Source organism: Diabrotica virgifera, chromosome 5, assembly GCF_917563875.1.
Source record: "Diabrotica virgifera virgifera chromosome 5, PGI_DIABVI_V3a".
Lineage (NCBI taxonomy): Eukaryota > Metazoa > Arthropoda > Insecta > Coleoptera > Chrysomelidae > Diabrotica > Diabrotica virgifera.
Window position 1 is genome coordinate 234716486 of NC_065447.1, and position 23432 is coordinate 234739917.

A 23432-nucleotide genomic window follows, 5' to 3' on the forward strand; every position below is an offset into this window, starting at 1 on the left:
TAATTTCAACCAAATTATTTTTTTTCTTATAAGTGGACACTTCTACAATTTTTTTTATCCGAACAAATAAAATAAAGTTATTAATATTATAAAAAATAACTGGAGATAATTTTTTGGGGTTTTCCCACCAAAATTTAAAGTAAGCGCACGCACCAAAATTTAAGTGAGACGCCCCCACCAAAATTTAAATGGTACATTCGCCAAATAATTTTTTTGGACCATCATGCTAGTTATACCCGTTCAAAATCAAACCACAAAACATACACCATATTATGTAATCAACCATCATACAAAAACATTGCCTAAGATTTTCTCTTTGAAACACCAGACAATTATATCGAAATGCCATATATTAAATAAATAATTTTTATAAATTTCTGTTTTACTTTTTACATAACATAAAGAAAAACTTTGACTCACCTAAAACACCAAGTCTAAAATTGATTGTAACTACAATAACGCGTCCCGTGGACGCCAAAATGGTTCCGTCATATAAATTCCCACTGCTCCATTCATAACTTTCCCCGTGGACATACACTATACAAGGCAACAGACTGGTTTCTTCACCGCCAGTCACTGGAAAAAATTAAATTTGTTTTACTACATCGTATTGTCATTTATCGATAAATAATAAGTTGTGTATAATTTTACTAAAATAGACACAAACGTCATGTTTGAAGTTATACTTCTTTAGGTGCGATTGGGAGGGAATTTGTATTATTCTGCGCGCATGCGCACACAGACAGAATGGGGTTCGTTGCTAAATCTTTTAAGTTATGTACGAGTCCAAAAAAGGTGTGGAAAGAATATATTAGTGTTTTTAGTAAATATATTTATTATAATTTTTGTGTCTTTGGATTTGTCTTCCTCAGGAGTAAGATAATACGTATTATTAAAACGTATTTACATTTATACTTTACTTCTTCTATTTGTTACCGTGATTTGTCGTAATGTCCGAAAAACCGTATAAACAGTGAGGTCGTGGAGTCGTGGGTCATTGATTCCACTACAGATCGAGAAGTCCCGGGTTCAAATGCGGACAATTGCTGTCTTTACACTCAAACTGTCAAATATACTCTGAAGATGCACAACATGTATAAATAGGACAGAAGGCAGAAAACACCATCCACTGCAAGAAAATATACATAAAAAACTTACACTGAATTATCTAGCTATGAAGTGGTCAAAAAGATCAAAAATTAGAACTCAAGCAGAAAAAATGTTTCCTTGATATTGATAAAAATACTGAAAAACTTTACTTTTAAAATGGAAAACTTTAAAGTAAAACATCCATCGTTATATTTTTTGTATCGATTTATTTCACCTTGTTGTTTTGTCAGTAAAACTTGAGATTAAACTTTTGGGAAAAACTTTAGTAATTAAGTACTGTCGTTAGTTAGTTGGATTTTTAATTAAAACGAAAAAATTCAAATTTTATAAAAATAGTTGTGTCTATATGTATCTTTAAGAAAAAGTAAGCAGTATTTCTATTCATAAGGTAATAAAACTGTAAAACTTTATTAAAGAACTTTGAATTTTTATCGATATTTTTCTTCTCTTTACTTTTAATACAAACTTATACCTATAAGACGTAAGTTTTTTCTATCTTTGTATTTTTTATGAATAAGTCTCTTAACTTAGTGTTTTTATAGGCACTCTGATGATGGCATTTTGATATGCTGAAAGTACTTAGCTGATAATAAATGTTTTACACACTGTCAGTATTTTGAAAACATACACCTGTTGCCGTTTTTAATTAATAAGTTAAACAAATTTTGTTTTTGTTGCTTGGTTAAAAATTCTTCTAATAATTTAATTTTATCTAGCTTATTCGTATTGACAATTCAGACATATATTATACATTTTAAAGTATATTGACTGTAAGATTATATTTCCAATATTATTTATGAGTTGCATTCCACGGACGAGTTTATTGGAATACACTTCAATCGATTACATGAAATCAACTTCAACTAAAAAATACCGATTAGAAAAATTATAGCATATGATTTGCCTTTAAAAAGGCAACCGCATGCAATGATGACAGTCAGTTTATCACTACAGTAATCTCATAGTATATTAAGACTTAGTAATCATAAGGGGAAAACCTGAAAGATAACCTCATGATATCCTGATATGGTAAGTATTTGGATGAGGAATTAGTTTACTCTCAAAAATAACACCAAGCGCCAAATTTAAACGTATGTGTTCACTTACTAATTGCTGTATTTTCATTATATTGATTTCCTCTTTTAATACGCGTAATCACATACCTGTGTACTGTACTGCACTATTACCTTTGATAAAATTTTTATAAACATATTAAGAGGAAACAGTAGCGATCAACAGGTAGCGAAAACGCGTTCCAAGATTGCGGCTGTAATTTTGAATATTTTTTCGAGATATTTGGCACACGTATTCATAATATAATAAAGAACGGCGGTACAGAGCCCAATTTGAAAAATATATTAATATGTGGAAATTACTCTGTAATTAAGTACAATATTAAAAAAACGAGCCTGTACCGCCATTAAGAAGAACAAAAAAATACACTTTCTTCAAATAAATTTTTTATCCGATGCCTAGATTTTGTGTCATTTTGGAACTACTAATGAAATAAAAAATTTTTATTTGAAATAAAAAAACATTAATTAACAATTTATGTACCCTTCCAATTATTAACTACTTAGCTATATTATGTAAAAATCTTGTTTCCAATTTGACGAACATGCTTTCTTGGTGGTAAATATTTGACAAAGGGAACGCAATAACTTAAAAACTTATTTAATATACTCTACTATTTATTTCTTGTCCTGTCACCAAACCTGTAAGTACATAATGAAATATTTGGATTTATAACAATATTTAATAAATACAATAAATTATTTATTTATAATAATATATAAAATTACACAGAATAAAAATTGAAAAGAAATATAATTTATGTAAAATAAAGTCCTATTAACATTGTCTTATCTAGAATTTCCATTTTAAAGCAGGTATATTCTTCTAGTTGTGGTAACACAAGCCGAAGCCTCACTTCCGCACTGCTTGCAGACTGTTGCCTTAAACACTGCAATGCACTACGGAATTGAAGACACGAACTCGTTATTTCTTATGTTCTCCTTCTTCTTCTACTTACTTCGTGATACCCTATAAAAAATTTATGCAAGATCGCCATGTGATGTAGAAGGCCATGGGGTATGTTAAAACTTGTATTCTTTATTTAAATATGTATAGTTTTGGTTTTCAGAAAAACAATTGTTTTGACGACGCCTCGACAAGGCCACACTTGACATTCTAGAGAAAGAAAGTTCCAAGTATCCATGAAAGGCACAGACACTTAATCCCTAATAATGTAAGAGCAGCTTTAGAAACTTATTCTAAAAACCTATTTAATATAAAAAAACCTAATGTTTTTCATTAAAATAAAGTAAAATGTAAAATATTTTTTCTAATCCCATACTATAACAAGTAACTGGACTTCGTAAGTCCTAGGTTTTCACCCAAAGTAATCGGGCGCGTCGAATAATATATCACTTGTACAATTCCGGTTACACTGAAACAGTACTTCTGGTTGCTTTTCTCAAACCGGAAGTCTTAGGTCAAATCTCTCACCTTTAGTACCATCCTTGGATTATAACCTTTCATTCGACATCTCATTTGTCATTCTACGTGGTATAGTGACGGAGGAGTCATATTCGCGCTCGGACGGACAGACGGACATGCAGACAGATATCCTAGGTCAAATTTCTCACCTTCAGTACCATCCTTGGGTTATCAGCTTTCATTTGACACCTCATTTGTCATTCTATCTGGTATAATGACGGTGGAGTTATATTGGCGGTCGGGCGAACAGACGGACAGACAGCCTAGGTCAAATTTCTTACCTTTAGTACCATCCTGGGATCATAAGCTTTCATTTGACACCACATTTGTCATTATACCTGGTATAATGACGGAGGAGTTATATTCGCAATTGGACGGACAGACGGACAGACAGCCTAGGTCAAATTACTCACCTTAAGTACCATACTTGGATTATTATCTTTCATTTGACACCTCACTTGTCATTCTACTTGATATAATGACGGATGAGTTATATTCGCGGTCGGACGGACAGACGGATAGACAGCCTAGGTCAAATTTCTCACCTTTAGTACCATCCTGGGATCATAAGCTTTTATTTGACACCTCATTTGTCATTAGATCTGGTATAATGACGAAGGAGTTATATTTGTGGTCGGACGGACAGACAGCCTAGGTCAAATTTCTCACCTTTAGTACCATCATTGGATTATTAGCTTTTATTTGACACCTCACTTGTCATTCTACCTGGTATAATGACGAAAGAGTTATATTCGCGGTCGGACAGACAGACAGCCTAGGTCAAATTTCTCACCTTTAGTACCATCCTTGGATGATTAGCTTTCATTTGTCATTCTACTTGGTATAATGACGGAGGAGTTATATTCGCGGTGGGACGGACAGACGGACAGACAGACAGACAGCCTAGGTCAAATTTCTCACCTTTAGTACCATCCTGGGATCATAAGCTTTTATTTGACACCTCATTTGTCATTAGATCTGGTATAATGACGGAGTTATATTTGTGGTCGGACGGACAGACAGCCTAGGTCAAATTTCTCACCTTTAGTACCATCATTGGATTATTAGCTTTCATTTGACACCTCACTTGTCATTCTACCTGGTATAATGACGAAAGAGTTATATTCGCGGTCGGACAGACAGACAGCCTAGGTCAAATTTCTCACCTTTAGTACCATCCTTGGATGATTAGCTTTCATTTGTCATTCTACTTGGTATAATGACGGAGGAGTTATATTCGCGGTGGGACGGACAGACGGACAGACAGACAGACAGCCTAGGTCAAATTTCTCACCTTTAGTACCATCCTGGGATCATAAGCTTTTATTTGACACCTCATTTGTCATTAGATCTGGTATAATGACGAAGGAGTTATATTTGTGGTCGGACGGACAGACAGCCTAGGTCAAATTTCTCACCTTTAGTACCATCATTGGATTATTAGCTTTCATTTGACACCTCACTTGTCATTCTACCTGGTATAATGACGAAAGAGTTATATTCGCGGTCGGACAGACAGACAGCCTAGGTCAAATTTCTCACCTTTAGTACCATCCTTGGATTATTAGCTTTCATTTGTCATTCTACTTGGTATAATGACGGAGGAGTTATATTCGCGGTGGGACGGACAGACGGATAGACAGACAGACAGACTAGGCAAATTTCTCACCTTTAGTACCATCCTGGGATCATAAGCTTTCAGTTGACACCTCATTTGTCATTATACCTGGTATAATGACGAAGGAGTTATATTCGCAGTCGGACGGACCGACAGCCTAGGTCAAATTTCTCACCTTTAGTACCATCCTTGGATTATTAGCTTTTATTTGACACCTCACTTGTCATTCTACCTGGTATAATGACGGAGGAGTTGTGTTCACAGACGGACAGACAGACGGACGGACAGACAGACGTGCATAATTCAAAGTTGTCATATTATTTAAAATTGGGTGAAAACAATATATCAATTATGATTTCACTACCTGTATCATAAAGAACTCCACGATGATACAGATTTTCATTACGATACAGATTTTTAACCAATAGAATCGCGATATGGCATTCGCGATGAAGGTGGCACACGCGCTGTGACCAATGGCGAGTCAAATACATATGCTTTGACAGTTCTCAATATGAAAACCAACTGTCAAACTGACAAACTTCTTAATTTGTTTGCGTTACAAAATTAATAAATCTGAATATATTTTTTGTTGTGAATGATCATAGAAAAAATGTATACAATTTGTACCCTATACGCCAATATGACGACTCTATACGCAAAATTAAATCAATATGACGGCTAAATGTAACATGTAAACGGGAGGGAAACATAAATGTAATTCTATCAGTTCTTAATAATATGTTTTAGATCATTTTAGTTGCGTTTCTTTGTCATTTTGTTTTGTACAAGGATTAATTTACCACTTTTAACTGGAAGAATTAATTAAAAAAATATATGCCTCACTTCTGTTTTGTTCTTAAGTGTGGAATGTGAAGTAATCACGATAAAGTTCAGTTTTATCGGTTACCATCAGTGCTACATTTTAAGCATAAAACAACTAAATAATTTATCATCTGAGAGAGAAACACACAAAACAACTAAATAAGTTATTTTCTGAGAGACAAATATAATGGTTAAATGCTACAAAACGTCCTATAAAAATGCTAAATAATTAACTATGGCCATGATACTTATGCTTTAAAAACTGTCTAAACCGTAGGTTAACTCAGACCCCTTGAGAGAAAGTGGATCTATATTATTTATTTTGCCAATGTCTAGCTTGTAGCTACTAGCAACATTTTAATTGTCTACCAACCACTTTATATGCACTCATGTTTACTTATTTACTGCTTAAAACTAAATAAAGTCATTCAAGTGCTTCTACAACTAAAAACTACAAAAAATCTACAACAAAATGTTAAGAAAATACAACTAAACAACTGTTAACGGTAAAAACTTAAAAAACAATGTGGTACAAATAATATAAACAAACACAATGTTTGATAATTTCCCTCCCAGCGGTTTCATAAACGTCAAAGTCTTGGAATGCATTATACAGTATGTCCCTGTAAGTTGTATCCATATGGAAAACTTTTTTATTATTAATTTTACGAAAAAAAGTTATTCTTTATAAAAAGTTCTGCATGGTCCAGAACCCAAGACTCAACCATCATATATCAATTTTTATGAATGTTATACGAGGTATGTCAAAAAGTTTGAATTTCACTCAAGTAGCTTTATTTTTCACAATATTGAAAATTGCTATTATGAAAAGTTGTTTGGAATTAAAAACTATATTCTAATATGCAATTACATCATTCTAATTGAAAATTTTTTTTTTTTTGAAAAATTATGGATAACTAACATTATTTTCAGTTATTTCAATTCAGATAACTCTTTTATTAATAATTTTACGAAAAAAAGTGATTTTTAATAAAAAGTTCTGGATGGTCTAGAACCTAAAATACATCCATCTTATATCAAATTTTATCAATTTTGTACGAGTTATGTCAAAAAAGATAAATTTAGATCAAAAGTAAACTACCTTTATAGTTCAGAATATTTCAATCAGAAGGATGTAATTACATACTAAAACATAGTTTTTAATTTCAAATAACTTTTTTAATAACAATTTTCGATATTGTGAAAAATAAACGTATTTTACTCTTGAGCGAAATTAATATTTTTTGACATACCTCGTATAAAATTGATAAAATTTGACATAACATGGTTGTATTTTAGGTTTTAGACCATGCAGAACTTTTGATTAGGAATCACTTTTTTTCGTAAAATTAATAATAAAAAAGTATTCCATATGGATACAACTTACAGGGACATACTGTATGATTTGGGCTACCGAACAACATAATATATCGAGCAATAAGAAGTATTCACTTTAAAAACTATCATAGTCAGATTAACATCTTTACAGATTATTGCATTTAAGCCTTTCTCATATTATAGGCTATTGATTATATTCAAAATAAGATAGCTAAAAGGAACTACAACGTTAACGGGGTTTTATTGTTTGATATGGTCAATGGACATCTATATATGAAAAAACCGCGGAGTGCTACCATTTAAAGGGGTGCGTTTTTGAGAAATGGGTGAATTAGTCGCTGGGCACAGGTTACATTAGGGTGAGTTCTATGCACTTTTGATACAAATACGTCTACATAAAAATTGTTCCTGGTTAAATTTCCTATCTAAATATAACTTTTTAAAGTCAAAGATACTTTTTTTTTACAAAAATATATTCAAAAGAAAAAGCACAAAGAAACCCAAAAGAAAGAAATTTTGTTTTTTGTCCCATAACTTTTGTCCACGGGGATATAGGTATAGACATTGATTCACAGAAAAAAAACTTACATATTTTCTCTTTAAAATGGTGTTTGGTAGAGGTCATTAGAATTTACAGTTTTCGAAATATGATTTTTCAAAGTTCGCCACTCACAGCAATTTTGGGAAATTTTCCTTTTTATTTCGCAAATATTGTTCTGTAACTTTTTTCTACGTAACTTTAGGTATATGCAATGGTACACGTAATAGGAATAGAAATCAATTACCTTTAAAATGGTCTACTGTATAACGTTGTACGACTTTTTTTAAAGAGATTGTGGTTTTTCAAGGTTTTATATTTTAACGATATTTTTATAATATAATATAAAAATAAAACAAAATTATTATATAATATATTATATATTATATAATACCTAATATAAAAAAATATTATTTTTTACATTTTTTACGATTATTTTTGAAATTTCTCATTATAACTTTTTTTCTTGTACATTAATATACTATCTATATATTGCGCAACAAAGAGGGCTTACTTTCTGTTCTTTAAAATGGTGTATCATTTATATTTAAATACCTAATGGAAACCGAGTGATTCTTTGATATTTTTTTACCTGTATTATTTAAAATATTTCTTTTAAAAAAATTACAAAAACATTAGTCTTAAAAAACATCACTTTAGTTAACATTATTTAAACGTTGACATTTAAAAAAATTTCAAAATCAAAGTCCATCTCTTCGTTAGCATTAGCTTCAATATCTTCCTCTGACACCTCAGTTATCTTAGAGTTCCCACAATTAGTACCCATGCACATGCACCCTTTGCAGAATATTGAACAACTAATTCCTATCTTCCTACAACCGCAGTTTATTGTACATCCTTTGGTACATTTACATGCTATTTTTTCAAGCAAAGCTTGTGGTGCAGGAGCTTTGACAGTAAATATTGGAATTAATCCATATTTTCAAGTTTGCCCGGCCGAGTCAAGTGGATCAAAAGTATTACCTATAAAAAATAAGATTCAATCATAACACACAATCACATAAAAAAGTTATAATGGGGAATTTAAAAAATAATCCTAAAATCAAAAATCGTTGCAAGTACTTATTACAATTTGAAAAAGCATATCTTATTCAAAAATAAGCCTAGAATTTTTTATAATACACCGTTTTAAAGTAAACAGAATAAGCTTTCTTTTTTATTATTTAATATATACCATATAGAAAAAAAAGTTATAATGGGAAATTTAAAAAATAATCGTAAAAATATAAAACTCGTTAAAAGTCTTGAAAAAGATAACCTCTTTAAAAGAAGTCGTACAACATTATACAGTAGACCATTTTAAAGGTAATTGATTTCTATTCCTCTTACATGTACCATTGCATATACCTAAAGTTACGTAGAAAAAAGTTACAGAACAATATTTGCGAAATAACAAGGAAAATTGCCCAAAATTGCTGTGAGTGGCGAACTTTGAAAAATCATATTTCGAAAACTGTAAATCCTAATGACCTCTACCAAACATCGTTTTAAAGAGAAAATATGTAAGTTTTTTTTCTGTGAAGCAATGTCTATACCTATGTCCCCGTGGACAAAAGTTATGGGACAGAAAACAAAATTTCTTTCTTTTGGGTTTCTTTGTGCTTTTTCTTTTGAATATATTTTTGTAAAAAAAAGTATCTTTGACTTTAAAAAGTTATATTTAGATAGGAAATTTAACCAGGAACAATTTTTATGTAGAAGTGTTTGTACCAAAAGTGCATAGAACTCACCCTAATGTAACCTGTGCCCAGGGACTAATTCACCCATTTCTCAAAAACGCACCCCTTTAAATGGTAGCACTCCGCGGTTTTTTCATATATAGAGATTCATTGACCATATGAAATAATAAAACCCCGTTAACGTTGTAGTTCCTTTATATAGTACATAATCAATAGCCTATTAGCTTTAAGTAGCAGAATACGAATAGCAGATTAAAATAAAATAATGAATACTCTGAAATATTCCAGGAAACAGGTTGTTTTAGGGGTACAAAATATCGTCAATACGAAATAATCTCGACAATCTATTTACATAATGCAAGATTTGAGCTTGCGAAAGCCTCAATATTTCCCAACGTTTCCACTATTTGCACAGCGATGTACAAATTAACTCTAACACTCACTTTTTAATACCACGCTTCCCATTACACAAACTTCGATGCAACAATTTCCTATTTCATTATTGGAGTTAGTCGGCGATCTACATTAAATACTAACATCAAGTAACCCCATCGATTATTTCCGATTCGATTCTAATCGATTTGATTCATTCAAATGATTCATCAAAATTAGTCAAATCGATCTAGTCCTTCCAAGTTGTCATAAAAATATATTATAAAAAATCATTATAGGGGTATGGGTATATGTATGTATTATTGTGTTTTCAATTTTATCAATCAAAGGCAAAATAAAAATTAAATTAAATTTTTTTTAAATAACGCGGGCACATAAATTTGATATACCCTGTATATTGATCTGTAAATATTTATTAGAATTTAGTTTGGATGTAAGTGGATTTCTTTTTTTATGAGCTTTCCGATGAACCATTAAAGACTTTTGTGAATAATTAAAGTGAAGAGAACGATGTATTTAGGTTTAAAATGGAAAAATATTGTTTATTACGGGAACTATAAAATCCACAGGTAGAGGTAATTATCATTTTCTAGAAAAATGGTTTAAAAGAAAGTTTGGAATTTTAATATCTTTGTTTCACCCCGAGTAAATGTTGTAGAGTTCCCCGAAAGTAATTAGGATGGTCGGAATAATTTTGAAAGAATGACTGTTTGTTTATCGAATGGAAAAGAGAAATGTTTCTGATTCTTGGCAATTTGGAAGGGGAAAAGTGGTTGGAATGTTTGAGTGAGTTTGAAAAAGAAGTCATTATGTTATTGGCATCGCTGTGGAGCAGTTCGATGTTTTCGTGGATAGATAGTTAGCAAGTACCAGTGGTTGTTTGATAGTGGAGAATAGTGCTGAAAAGTGGAACGAGAGACAGATCAAATTGAGACGAAATACCTCTTTGATTCTGTATTATTTTGAGAAGGAGAGCAGAGAATTTTTGGAGTTTTGTTTGAATCGAGTACTGGTCAAAAGAGGCCTGGCTTGTTGGAGAATTGGTGCTGGTATGTTGATAGTTTTGAAGCTGGAGAACGGAGAGGGCTTTGATGAGTAGCTTTTAACATAGTCAACGAGGGAGAGCTGTTTTTGGGTCACGAGAAGACATCAGAGTGAGTGAAGCAAAAGGTCAGTCAACTTATGTGAAAGATATTTTTATGTTCGGAAACTAAAATTTTGAGTAAAAAGCGTAGGAATTAAAATTCCAATATTTCAGAAAGTAAATAGGGAGTATAGCTAATCTTGCGAATACATAATTTGGTTTTGTTTATTTTGTTGTACCAAAGTCATCGGGAACAAACCGATAAATTGTTTTTTTTAACTAGAACAAATTTAAATGGTAGAAATTTCATTCGGACATCTGTGTCCACAGGTTTTAGATTTGATAGATTTTTAGAGTATCGATTTTGATAAATAAAAGACAATTCTGTATGTTTATTTTATGTTTTGCTTTATTTCTTTTCCCTATTTTATCCCGATTAGGATCAACTAAGAGATACTGAACCCACGAGAGAAGATAAGTATAACGTAAGATAATTGAGACATTTTTTAATATTATAAAAAGGCACCCTGAGATTATTTTATTCATTTTTATGTATGATTTGCGACAATTAAATAATTAATCAAATAAATAATAATTAATATAAAATTAATAAGAAGCAGATCATAACAGTATATTATGTGTATCTCTGTATATCGCAAGGTTACTGCACGAGTCTCGATTTTTCGAATGATGCTAAAGAGGATTGCAGGCTCATGTAAAACATCATAACGAGCGATAAGGAGTATCGACCACTTCAAAAATGTGTCGCACCCTATTTTTCGGACAAACTGAACAAATCAACCCCAATGGGTTGAAACCACACCGAACAAAGTCAATAATATAAAAATCGGGATCTATAGGTCCTACTAAGATTTACGATAAAAACATGTGTCGCACTATATTTTTTGGAAACCTTGAACAAATCCACTTATAGGGATGAAACCACCCCATACCTACCCAGTCATAAAAAATTTGGAATATATATTTAATTTTATTATAAAAAGATAAATCGCATACCATTTTTGGGAAAAACTAGTTAAATCAACTACCAAAGGGTTGAGATAACCCGAAACCAGCCAAACAATAAAAAAATTCGAGATCTAAACTGAATGATAATGCATGCGTTTCGATTTTTCGAATGACGCTAAATAGGAATTCGGACCCGTATAGAAACATTATACGGAGCGATAAGAAGTATTCAAACTAAAAGGGGAAATTCCCTAGGTTGGCTGTATACCATATAGTTAAAAAACTCTAACATGAAGGCTTGGTAGTCAGCGTTGGCCTAAGATGGTTGCTTAAGTTTCCTGGTAGGGTTTCACCATGTTCCCGGAGGTTATATCTTGTAACATCGGCGTTTAGCCTGTTTAATATCACTTTTAAATAATGCAAATCGAATTATAAATTCAACCATTGTTTGGTTCTGGGGCTATTTAGCAAGTATTCAAATTCATTGATGATGGACCGATAGGTCTGAAAACGTTCTGAATTGGACATACTGTATTCAATCCATTGGGATTTTTTAAATTTTAATAAATATACCAATTACATAGAAGTATTCACTTCTGAAATGTACCGAACTATAATTTTTCGGGTAAACTGAAAAAATGATTCGCAAAGGGTTGACACCACATGGAAAAAAGTCAATAATATTTGTAACAATCGGAATCTATAGGTCTTAAATTTACCATGAAAACATGTGTCGCACACCATACCAAATTATAAGAAGTATTCGCTTAAACTATCATAGTCAGATTAAAAACTTTATACATATATTATTGCTTTTGAGTTTATTTCATATTAGCATTAAAAAGCATAATGCGAACAGCAGATTAAGATAAATAATCAGTACTCTGAAATACTCTAGGAAAAGGTTGTATTGTAGGTTCAAAATAACGTCAATACGAAATAATAATCTCGACAATCTGTTTGCATAATTCAAGATTTGATCTTGCGAAAGCCTCAATATTTCCCAACGTTTCCACTATTTGCACAGCGATGTACAAATTAACTCTAACACTCACTTTTTAATACCAGGCTTCCTATTACACAAACTTCGATGCAACAATTTCCTATTTCATTATTGGAGTTAGTCGGCGATCTACATTAAATATTAACATCAAGTAACCCCATCGATTATTTCCGATTCGATTCTAATCGATTTGATTCGATTCGATTCCATTCGATTCAATTTGATCTACTTTTGTTTATTTTTTTTTAATTTATATAATTTTATACAAATTAAATACCTACATTATAATCAAAATTAGTCAAATCGATCTAGTCCTTCCAGGTTGTCTTAAAAATATATTATAAAAAATCATTATAGGGGTATGGGTATATGTATGTATGTATTGTTATATTTCTATTTGATATAAAAATTAAAATTTGATAATTATACACAAAATTCACTTTAATATAAAATATTTTTAATTTTCTCAACCTCGGGCATATAAATTTAGAACAACCTGTATACAACAAATTGTTATATTTAATTTTAAGAAGTGATTAGAATAAGCGTACGAAACTCGGAACAATGTGCTTAGATAAACAAAGTGAATGACGCGTACCATTATCGTTCTTCTCGGAAGGTCGATCATTAGCCTATGCTAAATAAAACTCAGTGAAATAGATGATAGTTCATTATCGTTTTTCGCGGAAGGTTTCGATCATTAGCCTATGCTAAATAAGACTCATTTGAAAGAGAGAATAGGTCATTAAAATTTGTAAATAGTTAGAAAGTATTTTAGAATGGGAATTAAATATTTTCTTTTGAAATCCATTAAGCATATTTAGAAAGATTAAAAATTGGTTTTGAGGAATATTACGAATGAGAGTTGGTGGTGGAAGATTGATTTGTGAATCTGGAAGGGATATTTAGAAAGTAGGGAATGGATGACAAAGTGAGATCAGAATGTTTTGAGCTGTCGAGAAGTGAAGTCGAGTAGTAGACGGTAGTGTTCGAGGAGTGAGAAAGCCGGTGTAGTTCCGTGAGTGTGGAGTATCTATCGTGGAACGAGAAGTAGGCCAGGTCGAGAGTAAAAGAACCTCCTTGAGCCCAGAGTGTCCCGGTAGCTGATAGCAGTTTCGAAAAAGGTAGAACACAGCATCACGACAAAAGCAGGAACGAGAGCTATTCGAGCTAGTTTTTCAAAGGAGAACATCACTGGAAGCCAGGACGAGGTTTGATCGCAGCCAAGGATAGCAGGAAAGGGTCTTGTGTGAGGACATTTTCAGTTCACCAGGAAAAGGTCAGTCTCATTTGTTTGGACATGAATGTATGGGTTTTTCGTATTAAATTCCACATAAAAAATTGAATAACATAATCAATAATATCAGAAAAGCTTCATCAAACTTAAATAGAGTTGTTCCTAATAACTCCTAATAGTTAAATGTTAATAAAAACTTTCAATTGAAAACCAAAAGAAAATAAGATTCCCATTTGTAAATGTTATGTTTAAGAATAATAAGAAATAGCAAATATTAAGCATTGATTGCCTTTTAAATAAAATAAAAAATATTTTGATTATAATTGTAACCCATATGTGTATTTTTTTTACTCTTTTCTTTTCTATCCCGATTAGGAACCATTAAGAAATATTTAGAAGCCACGGAAGTAAGTAATTAATTTATAATTCGCCCTGAGATTGAAAACATATTGATATGTGATCTGGTTAATTAATTAGATTAGTATTAATACATTGATTAAATTAAGTAACATATAAGAATATTATCTCATATCAATAATCAAGATCACATCAACTGTCGTCCAACGTGGAAAGCATTGTAAAGTATTTCTAGTGGCAAATTTGAAGGATAGAAAGAATAAAGCCGGTATTTGAAAATTTATATGCCTGTGGTAAAAAGTGAGATACTTACATTTGATAACATAAAAATTTAGATCTCTTTAGGTACAAATTTTACATAACTGATTTAATATTTTATTTTTACGATATTTACATTTGATATATTTATTGACAATTTATAATATTTGGGTAAAAAAAAGTCGTATTGGTAACATACTAGTAAAATTTCATATTTGGCGGGGATAATACTTCTTGAAAACAAATGTCTGTGACAAGAAGCCAAAGCAAGGACAACAAAAAACAAAAAGAACATTCAGACCAAGAAGATATTTTAGACACGACAATCATGGCATCAGAACAGCAAGAATTATCAGGAATAGATAAACTATTACAACTGATGCAACTCCAGTCACAAAAACTGGATGACAATCAAAGAGAAACAAAACAAGCAATGGATGAAGCAAAAAGGACAATGGATAAAAATCAGGAAGAAACATCAAAGAAAATGGAAGAAACACAACAAGTAATGAAAGAAAATCAGGAGGAAACAAAACAAGCCATAGAAGAAAACAACAGAAATATAGAGAGTATTAAGAAGGAAATGGTTAAAAAAATAGAAGAGATTGCAGAAAAGAGCGAGAAACAGGAGTTAGAGATTAAAGAAATCAAAATCAAAATAAAGGAGATAACGAATTGCCAGCAAAAGGAACTAGAAAATTTGGAAAATAAGTTGGAAAATGCTATCCAAGTAGACAGAGAAGAAGTGGAAAAAAGAATCACAGAAATAGAAAAACAAGTCACCGAAAATAGGACGCAACAGAATGTCGGAGAAAGAAGAGAAATGGTTATACATAGCACAGATGACGTGAAGATAAGGTTTGGCGGGGATGTAAGAAGATTACACCCAGTGCCGTTCATAAAGAGCCTGAAAAAGAAAATACAGCACATCGGAAATTTCGAAACAGCAAAAGAAACTATCAGAAACCATCTCAAATATGAAGCAAGCCTATGGTTCGATAGTAAAGAAGAAGAATTCGGCAATTGGCAACAATTTGAACAAAAATTTTTGAATTATTTCTGGGGAAAAGTCCAACAATTGGAAATTAACAAGGAATTGCAAAATGGGAAATACAATGATAGGATGGGTGTATCAGAAAGGACATATGCTTTGCAAATTTACAATAATGCAAAACATTTACAATATAATTACTCATCGGAACAATTAGTCGAACTGATTGCAAGACATTTCGAGGAAACGCTGGAAGACCATATCACATTGCAAAATTACAAAGACATAGATAGTTTATGCCAATTCCTACAAATAAGAGAATCACGTCTAAGAGAAAGAAAATCAAGAAGGTCGCGAGAAGATTACAGGCCCCGAGAAACACAAGATTACAGAGGTAGAAATCAAAATAGGAGTGACTATACAAGACGAGATTTTAATCCCAGAAGGGAAAACGAAAATAGAGACAACGGAAGAGGAAATTATGAACAAAGAAATAGGCAATGGAATGAGGACAGAAATCGAGAATACCAGAATAGAAACAACACACGCTCAAATCAAGAAAACAGAAATAATGGTAGACAAAATGAACAGGGATATCGAGAAAACCGAAACAGATCCGACAGACCAAGAGAAAATAGAAGAGAAGTAAATAATACCCAGACAGATGAATATGACGGAGAGAGACATTATGACGAAAATATAAACAACGATGAGCAACCGGCGTCTTTTCACGACGGCGCTCACTAAAAACCAAAAATCAAACAGGAATCTTTTGTCACCCCAAGGAGTTTATTAAATTGGCAGGAAACAACGAAAAGAAAAATGGAGTTAATTTAAAATTTGTGGATGGATTTATCAACGAGAAACCAATTAAAATTATGATAGAAACTGGATCTGAAATAACATTGGTCAACAGAAAACTAATAGAAGAAGTTAACTTAACAAACTTAATTTATAAAATACCTAGGGTAAATTTAGTGGGCGCAAACAAACGGACATTGGCAACTATAAATGAAGGCATACGAGTAATGGTACGACTGGGCAAGAATATGTATGCACTACAATGTGTAATAATGCCAAACATGTCACATGACATGATAGTAGGAGTGGACGAATTGGCAGAAAAACATGTAGTGATAGATTTTAAAAATAATACGATGAAACTAACAGAAGAAAAAGAAAAAGAACAGGACAAGGAACATGAGAAACAAAATACGGACGAATCAGGTAAAGAACAAACAGTGGAAATGAATTTGGCAGCGAAGCAAGGACAAAGAAGAAAAAGGAGAAAAGGTCAGAAAAAGATAAAAGAAAATGAAACCTGTGGCTCCTCAAAAGAAGAGTTGAGCCCAGAAGAAGAAAATTTGAGAGTATCAGAAACAAAGGAAACCTGGGATTCCTCAAAAGAAGAGACGGGCTCAGGAGAAGAAGAAATAAAGCTAAAAAATGAAAGTGAAAAGAATATGATTGAAACAGTGGTATTTGAAGAGGAGGTATATGCAAACGAGGATGCAGAATGCACGGTAAACATGTGTGAAGAATCTGAGACAAAAGACAGAAATTTGATATGTGGAGAAGGGAAAGAAAAAGAATTGCGGTTGATGTTAAGAAACTACGAAAATTTGATCAATGAGGAAAACAGAGTGGCTAAAAGGTACGAACATTCATTTGAGGTGAAAAACTTGGGAAATTTTCGATCAAAGACTTACCCGATTCCATACAAGTATCGACAAGAGGTGAAAGAAGAAATAAATAAAATGGAAGATCAAATCATCGAAAGATGTGATTCACCGCATGTTAACCCGATTGTGATAGTAAAGAAAAGCAGTGGAGAATTGAGATTATGTTTAGATGCCAGGAATATCAACCAGCACACTGTATCACAATATGAATCACCTCTAAACATCGAGGCCATTTTTGGAAGAATCACCGGGTCACACATATTTTCGAAAATTGACTTAAAACACAGTTTTTGGTTGATACCGTTAGCTGAAAAGTGTAGAAACTACACCGCTTTTTCTATTGATGGTATTGTCTACCGGTTTAAGGTAGTGCCGTTTGGATTGCAGAGTGCTTGTGCTGCACTCGTCCGAGCTCTACATACCATTTTGAATCGCCACGAAGATTTCATAGTTCATTATATCGATGATTTATTAATTTTTTCACAAGATACTCAGAGTCATCTGAAACACATAGAAATAATTCTGGAAGAATTGGACACAGCGGGATTGAAATTAAACATTGAAAAATGTCAATTTTTTCAAAAAGAAGTCATTTATTTGGGTTTTCAATTGGACACCAAAACAGTAAGATTATCCGAAGACAGAGTCAAGCTCATAGATGAATACCCAAGACCAACGAATTTGAAAACATTGAGAGGTTTTCTTGGCACGATTAATTATTTTAAAAAACTGATTCCCGATTTGAGCCAAAAGGAAATCCCTCTGATAAAGTTGCTTAAAAAAGGAATAAAATGGAATTGGAAAGAAGAACAGGAGGAAGCTTTCGAAACATTAAAACGAGAATTCGCAAAAGGAATGAAAATATACCACCCCATTTACAATTTACCTTTTATACTCCGAACTGATGCGTCCATACAAAAATTTGCAGGAGTTCTGTCTCAAATACAAAATGACCAAGAAGTGCCGATATGTTTTATATCGCGAGTGACTAAAACACATGAGAGAAAATATAGTGTTACAGAATTGGAGTTTGCCAGTGTACTATATTGCGTAAACAAATTGAGGTTTTACTTATTGGGAGCAAAATTCACAATCGAAACAGACCATGCAGCTTTAGTACATATCATGAAGAATAGATTAGTAAATAATAGAATACATAGAGGCATTCTATTATTACAGGAGTATGATTTTGAGTTCCGATATATAAAAGGAAAAGACAACATAATAGCCGACGCTCTAACACGGGATGAGGACACGGGAAAAAAGGAAACAATTACTCTACAGGTGGGACTAAATAGATTAATACAAGAAGAAGGGATATATTCGTTAAATGAGATAAGGACAAACCAAGAAGACCTAGAGGAAAGAGAGAAAAGAAGAGCGGAAGTAGAAAATGACATATATTTTAAGAGAATAGACGGAAAGGAACTATATTTAGTGACACAGACATTGGCCGAAAAGATAATAAAGAAATTACATGAGGACAATGGGCATATCGGTAGCAGAAAAGTTTGGCTCGTTTTTAGGGAAAATTACATCAGCCGACAGGATTACCGCATTGCAAAGGAAATTACCCAGAAGTGCGATGTATGTCAAAAATATAAGAGTCGGAATTTCAAAAACGAAAATGTTGCCAAAAATATTGAAGCCCGAAACAAACTAGACATTGTAGCAATAGATATGTTAAGCGATCTAATTATGACCACTAAAAGGAACAAACATATTCTGGTAATGGTGGATGTGTTTTCAAAATACGTAAAATTATATAGTTGCCGCACCACAAAGGGGGAGGAAATATTAAGAAAAATCGACAATTTTATAGCCATAGTAGGAACACCAAAAAAGATCCTACTGGACAATGCAACGTATTTCCGAAATGATCGTTTCAAAGGACAACTTCGAGAACGAGGAATAGAGACAAATTTTGTCAGCATCAGGCATCCACAGAGTAATCCTTCGGAACGATTCATACAGGAAGTGACGAAATTTCTTCGCATTGCAACAGATGGTCAACATCGCCACTGGGACAGGAAAATGGCGGAAATAGAAAGGTATCTAAATACAATTCCGAGCACAGTAACAAAGGAGACCCCAGAATACATCATGAAGGGTGTACTGCCGATAAGGCCATGGGAAGACCAAGAGCCAAAAGAATATCAACAGGTGATTGAAACCGTACAGAGAAGATTACGGCGAAGCAACGAAAAATATATCCAAAGACAGGAACAAAATAGAAAAAGAAGACCAGTGACTTTCCAAAAGGGTGAAAAAGTACTCGTGAGGGCATTACGAGTATCAAATCTTCCTGGCGGCATTTGCGCAAAGTTGATGCCTGTTTTCGAAGGCCCGTACATCGTGAATAATGAAAATGGGATAAATAGTTATGAGTTGAGGCACAGGAACTCGGAAAAGATCCGAGGAATTTATAATATTCACGATGTATACAAATATCACGAATAAAAGACAGAATTACATGAAGTAGATAGTAAGTTAGGATATAAGACGTAGATTAAAGTAAGGAAATATACAGGGAGTTGGTTTTGCCTCGAGAAAATTTATTTAAAAATGCAGATAAATTTTATCGAATACAAGGCGGGGATTTGTTATATTTCTATTTGATATAAAAATTAAAATTTGATAATTATAAACAAAATTCACTTTAATATAAAATATTTTTAATTTTCTCAACCTCGGGCATATAAATTTAGAACAACCTGTATACAACAAATTGTTATATTTAATTTTAAGAAGTGATTAGAATAAGCGTACGAAACTCGGAACAATGTGCTTAGATAAACAAAGTGAATGACGCGTACCATTATCGTTCTTCTCGGAAGGTCGATCATTAGCCTATGCTAAATAAGACTCATTTGAAAGAGAGAATAGGTCATTAAAATTTGTAAATAGTTAGAAAGTATTTTAGAATGGGAATTAAATATTTTCTTTGAAATCCATTAAGCATATTTAGAAAGATTAAAAATTGGTTTTGAGGAAGACTGCGAATGAGAGTTGGTGGTGGAAGATTGATTTGTGAATCTGGAAGGGATATTTAGAAAGTAGGGAATGGATGACAAAGTGAGATCAGAAAGTTTTGAGCTGTCGAGAAGTGAAGTCGAGTAGTAGACGGTAGTGTTCGAGGAGTGAGAAAGCCGGTGTAGTTCCGTGAGTGTGGAGTATCTATCGTGGAACGAGAAGTAGGCCAGGTCGAGAGTAAAAGAACCTCCTTGAGCCCAGAGTGTCCCGGTAGCTGATAGCAGTTTCGAAAAAGGTAGAACACAGCATCACGACAAAAGCAGGAACGAGAGCTATTCGAGCTAGTTTTTCAAAGGAGAACATCACTGGAAGCCAGGACGAGGTTTGATCGCAGCCAAGGATAGCAGGAAAGGGTCTTGTGTGAGGACATTTTCAGTTCACCAGGAAAAGGTCAGTCTCATTTGTTTGGACATGAATGTATGGGTTTTTCGTATTAAATTCCACATAAAAAATTGAATAACATAATCAATAATATCAGAAAAGCTTCATCAAACTTAAATAGAGTTGTTCCTAATAACTCCTAATAGTTAAATGTTAATAAAAACTTTCAATTGAAAACCAAAAGGAAATAAGATTCCCATTTGTAAATGTTATGTTTAAGAATAATAAGAAATAGCAAATATTAAGCATTGATTGCCTTTTAAATAAAATAAAAAATATTTTGATTATAATTGTAACCCATATGTGTATTTTTTTTTACTCTTTTCTTTTCTATCCCGATTAGGAACCATTAAGAAATATTTAGAAGCCACGGAAGTAAGTAATTAATTTATAATTCGCCCTGAGATTGAAAACATATTGATATGTGATCTGGTTAATTAATTAGATTAGTATTAATACATTGATTAAATTAAGTAACATATAAGAATATTATCTCATATCAATAATCAAGATCACATCAGTATATTATGTGTATCTCTGTATATCACAAGGTTACTGCACGCGTCTCGATTTTTCGAATGATGCTAAAGAGGATTTCAGGCTCATGTAAAACATCATACCGAGCGATAAGGAGTATAGACCACTTCAAAAATGTGTCGCACTCTATTTTTCGGACACACTGAACAAATCAACCCCAAAGGGTTGAAACCACACTAAACAAAGTCAATAATATATAAATCGGGATCTATAGGTCCTACTTAGATTTACGATAAAAACATATGTCGCACTATATTTTTTGGAAACCTTGAACAAATCCACATATAGGGATGAAACCACCCCAAATCTACCCAGTCATAGAAAATTTGGAATATATACAGTGGAACTTGTTTATTGGGACCGTGCAAGTTGCGCAAAGCGACACCTATTTCTACGCTCTGGACTTTTATTCGTACTTTTAATTGTATTGACCAATTACTTTAGTCCTGGTTGCTGGATAATTGTCAAGGTCATAGCCCAAAAAAATAATAAGAAGAAAAAATAAGATTCAGGTTATGTGATGAAAACGTAAACAATTGTATGTAGTAAATAAAATTGGTTATTAAAATGCAGTACTGCAAGCAAAATACAATTAATTAAATTGACCTTTATATAATAATTGCATATCATATCAATATTGTGGAGCAACATATAATTTTTCTCCTTCAATGACAGTAGATATGAAATGTACGTCAATTTGACAATTTCAATTGACAATATGAATTATTTAAGAAAGTTGCAATATTTCTCCACTATTCGCGCACGATCGTTTCACGTATCCCTTCCAAGTACTTGCACACCGCGAATAGCGTCATTGAAGGGTCCAGTAAAAAAATGACGCTATATCAGAGTGACGTTATAAAGGAGGTAGAGAAAAATGAATGTATGTAGTACTTCCTTTTGATACTACAACTTGTCATTTTAAAAAATGAAATGCTAATTAGGTACTAAATTAAAATCTAAAAACAAAACAAGTCGAACACAATTTTACGGTAACAAAAACATCTTAAACAGACTGTTCTGAAACAGAAAATATGACTGTTAGGATGGCACTGATAAAATGAGAAATCAAAGAACTGTACACAGTTGTCAAGGTCACGTAACTGTACACAGAAGGGATAATTTTATTGGCCTGTCTCACATTCTTAGAAGGAACAATGCCGCAAAGTCGGAAACGCATTGCACTTCATTCTTCATGAAATAAAAAAAGGATAACCTACTGTACAATTTTATGACGCTATAGACGAGATTACTTCATTTTTAGCCGATAAAACCGGGTTTTTAATAATGTTATCGAATAGTGTTTGGCCGGACCTATTAAAAATTGACGTTAGAACCGAGATGACGTAACTACCGAGGCCGTAATACCCAAGTTTCACTGTATTTAATTTTGCTACAAAAAGATAAATCGCATACCATTTTTGGGAAAAACTAAATAAATCAACAACCAAAGGGTTGAGATAACCCAAAACCAGTCAAACAATAAAAAATTGGAGATCTAAACTGAATGCTAATGCATGCGATTCGATTTTTCGAATGACGCTAAATAGGATTTCGGACCCGTATAGGAACATCATACGGAGCGATAACAAGTATTCACTTCTGAAATGTATCGCACTATATGTTTCGGGAAAACTGAAAAAATGAATCCCAAAGGGATGAAACCACATGAAACAAAGTCAATAATATTTATAACAATCGGAATCTATAGGTCTTAAATTTACCATGAAAACATGTGTCGCACATCATGTCAAATTATAAGAAGGATTTACTTCAAAAACTATCATAGTCAGATTAAAAAGTTTATACATATATTATTGCTTTTGAGCTTATTTCATATTGGCATTAAAGAGCAAAATGCGAACAGCAGATTAAGATA

At 32.6% G+C, this 23432-nt stretch overlaps 1 protein-coding gene across 6 annotated transcripts in view; it reads right to left on the reverse strand.

Moving 5' to 3' along the window:
* Positions 1-23432, reverse strand: part of LOC114337069 (neuroligin-1-like) — a 616817-nt gene that overhangs the window by 92248 nt on the left and 501137 nt on the right. For all 6 annotated transcript variants that reach the window (XM_050650872.1, XM_050650874.1, XM_050650876.1 and 3 more), the window contains exon 4: positions 421-576. In XM_050650872.1, coding sequence (XP_050506829.1) covers positions 421-576 — 156 coding nt within the window. The remainder of the gene's footprint in view (positions 1-420; positions 577-23432) is intronic.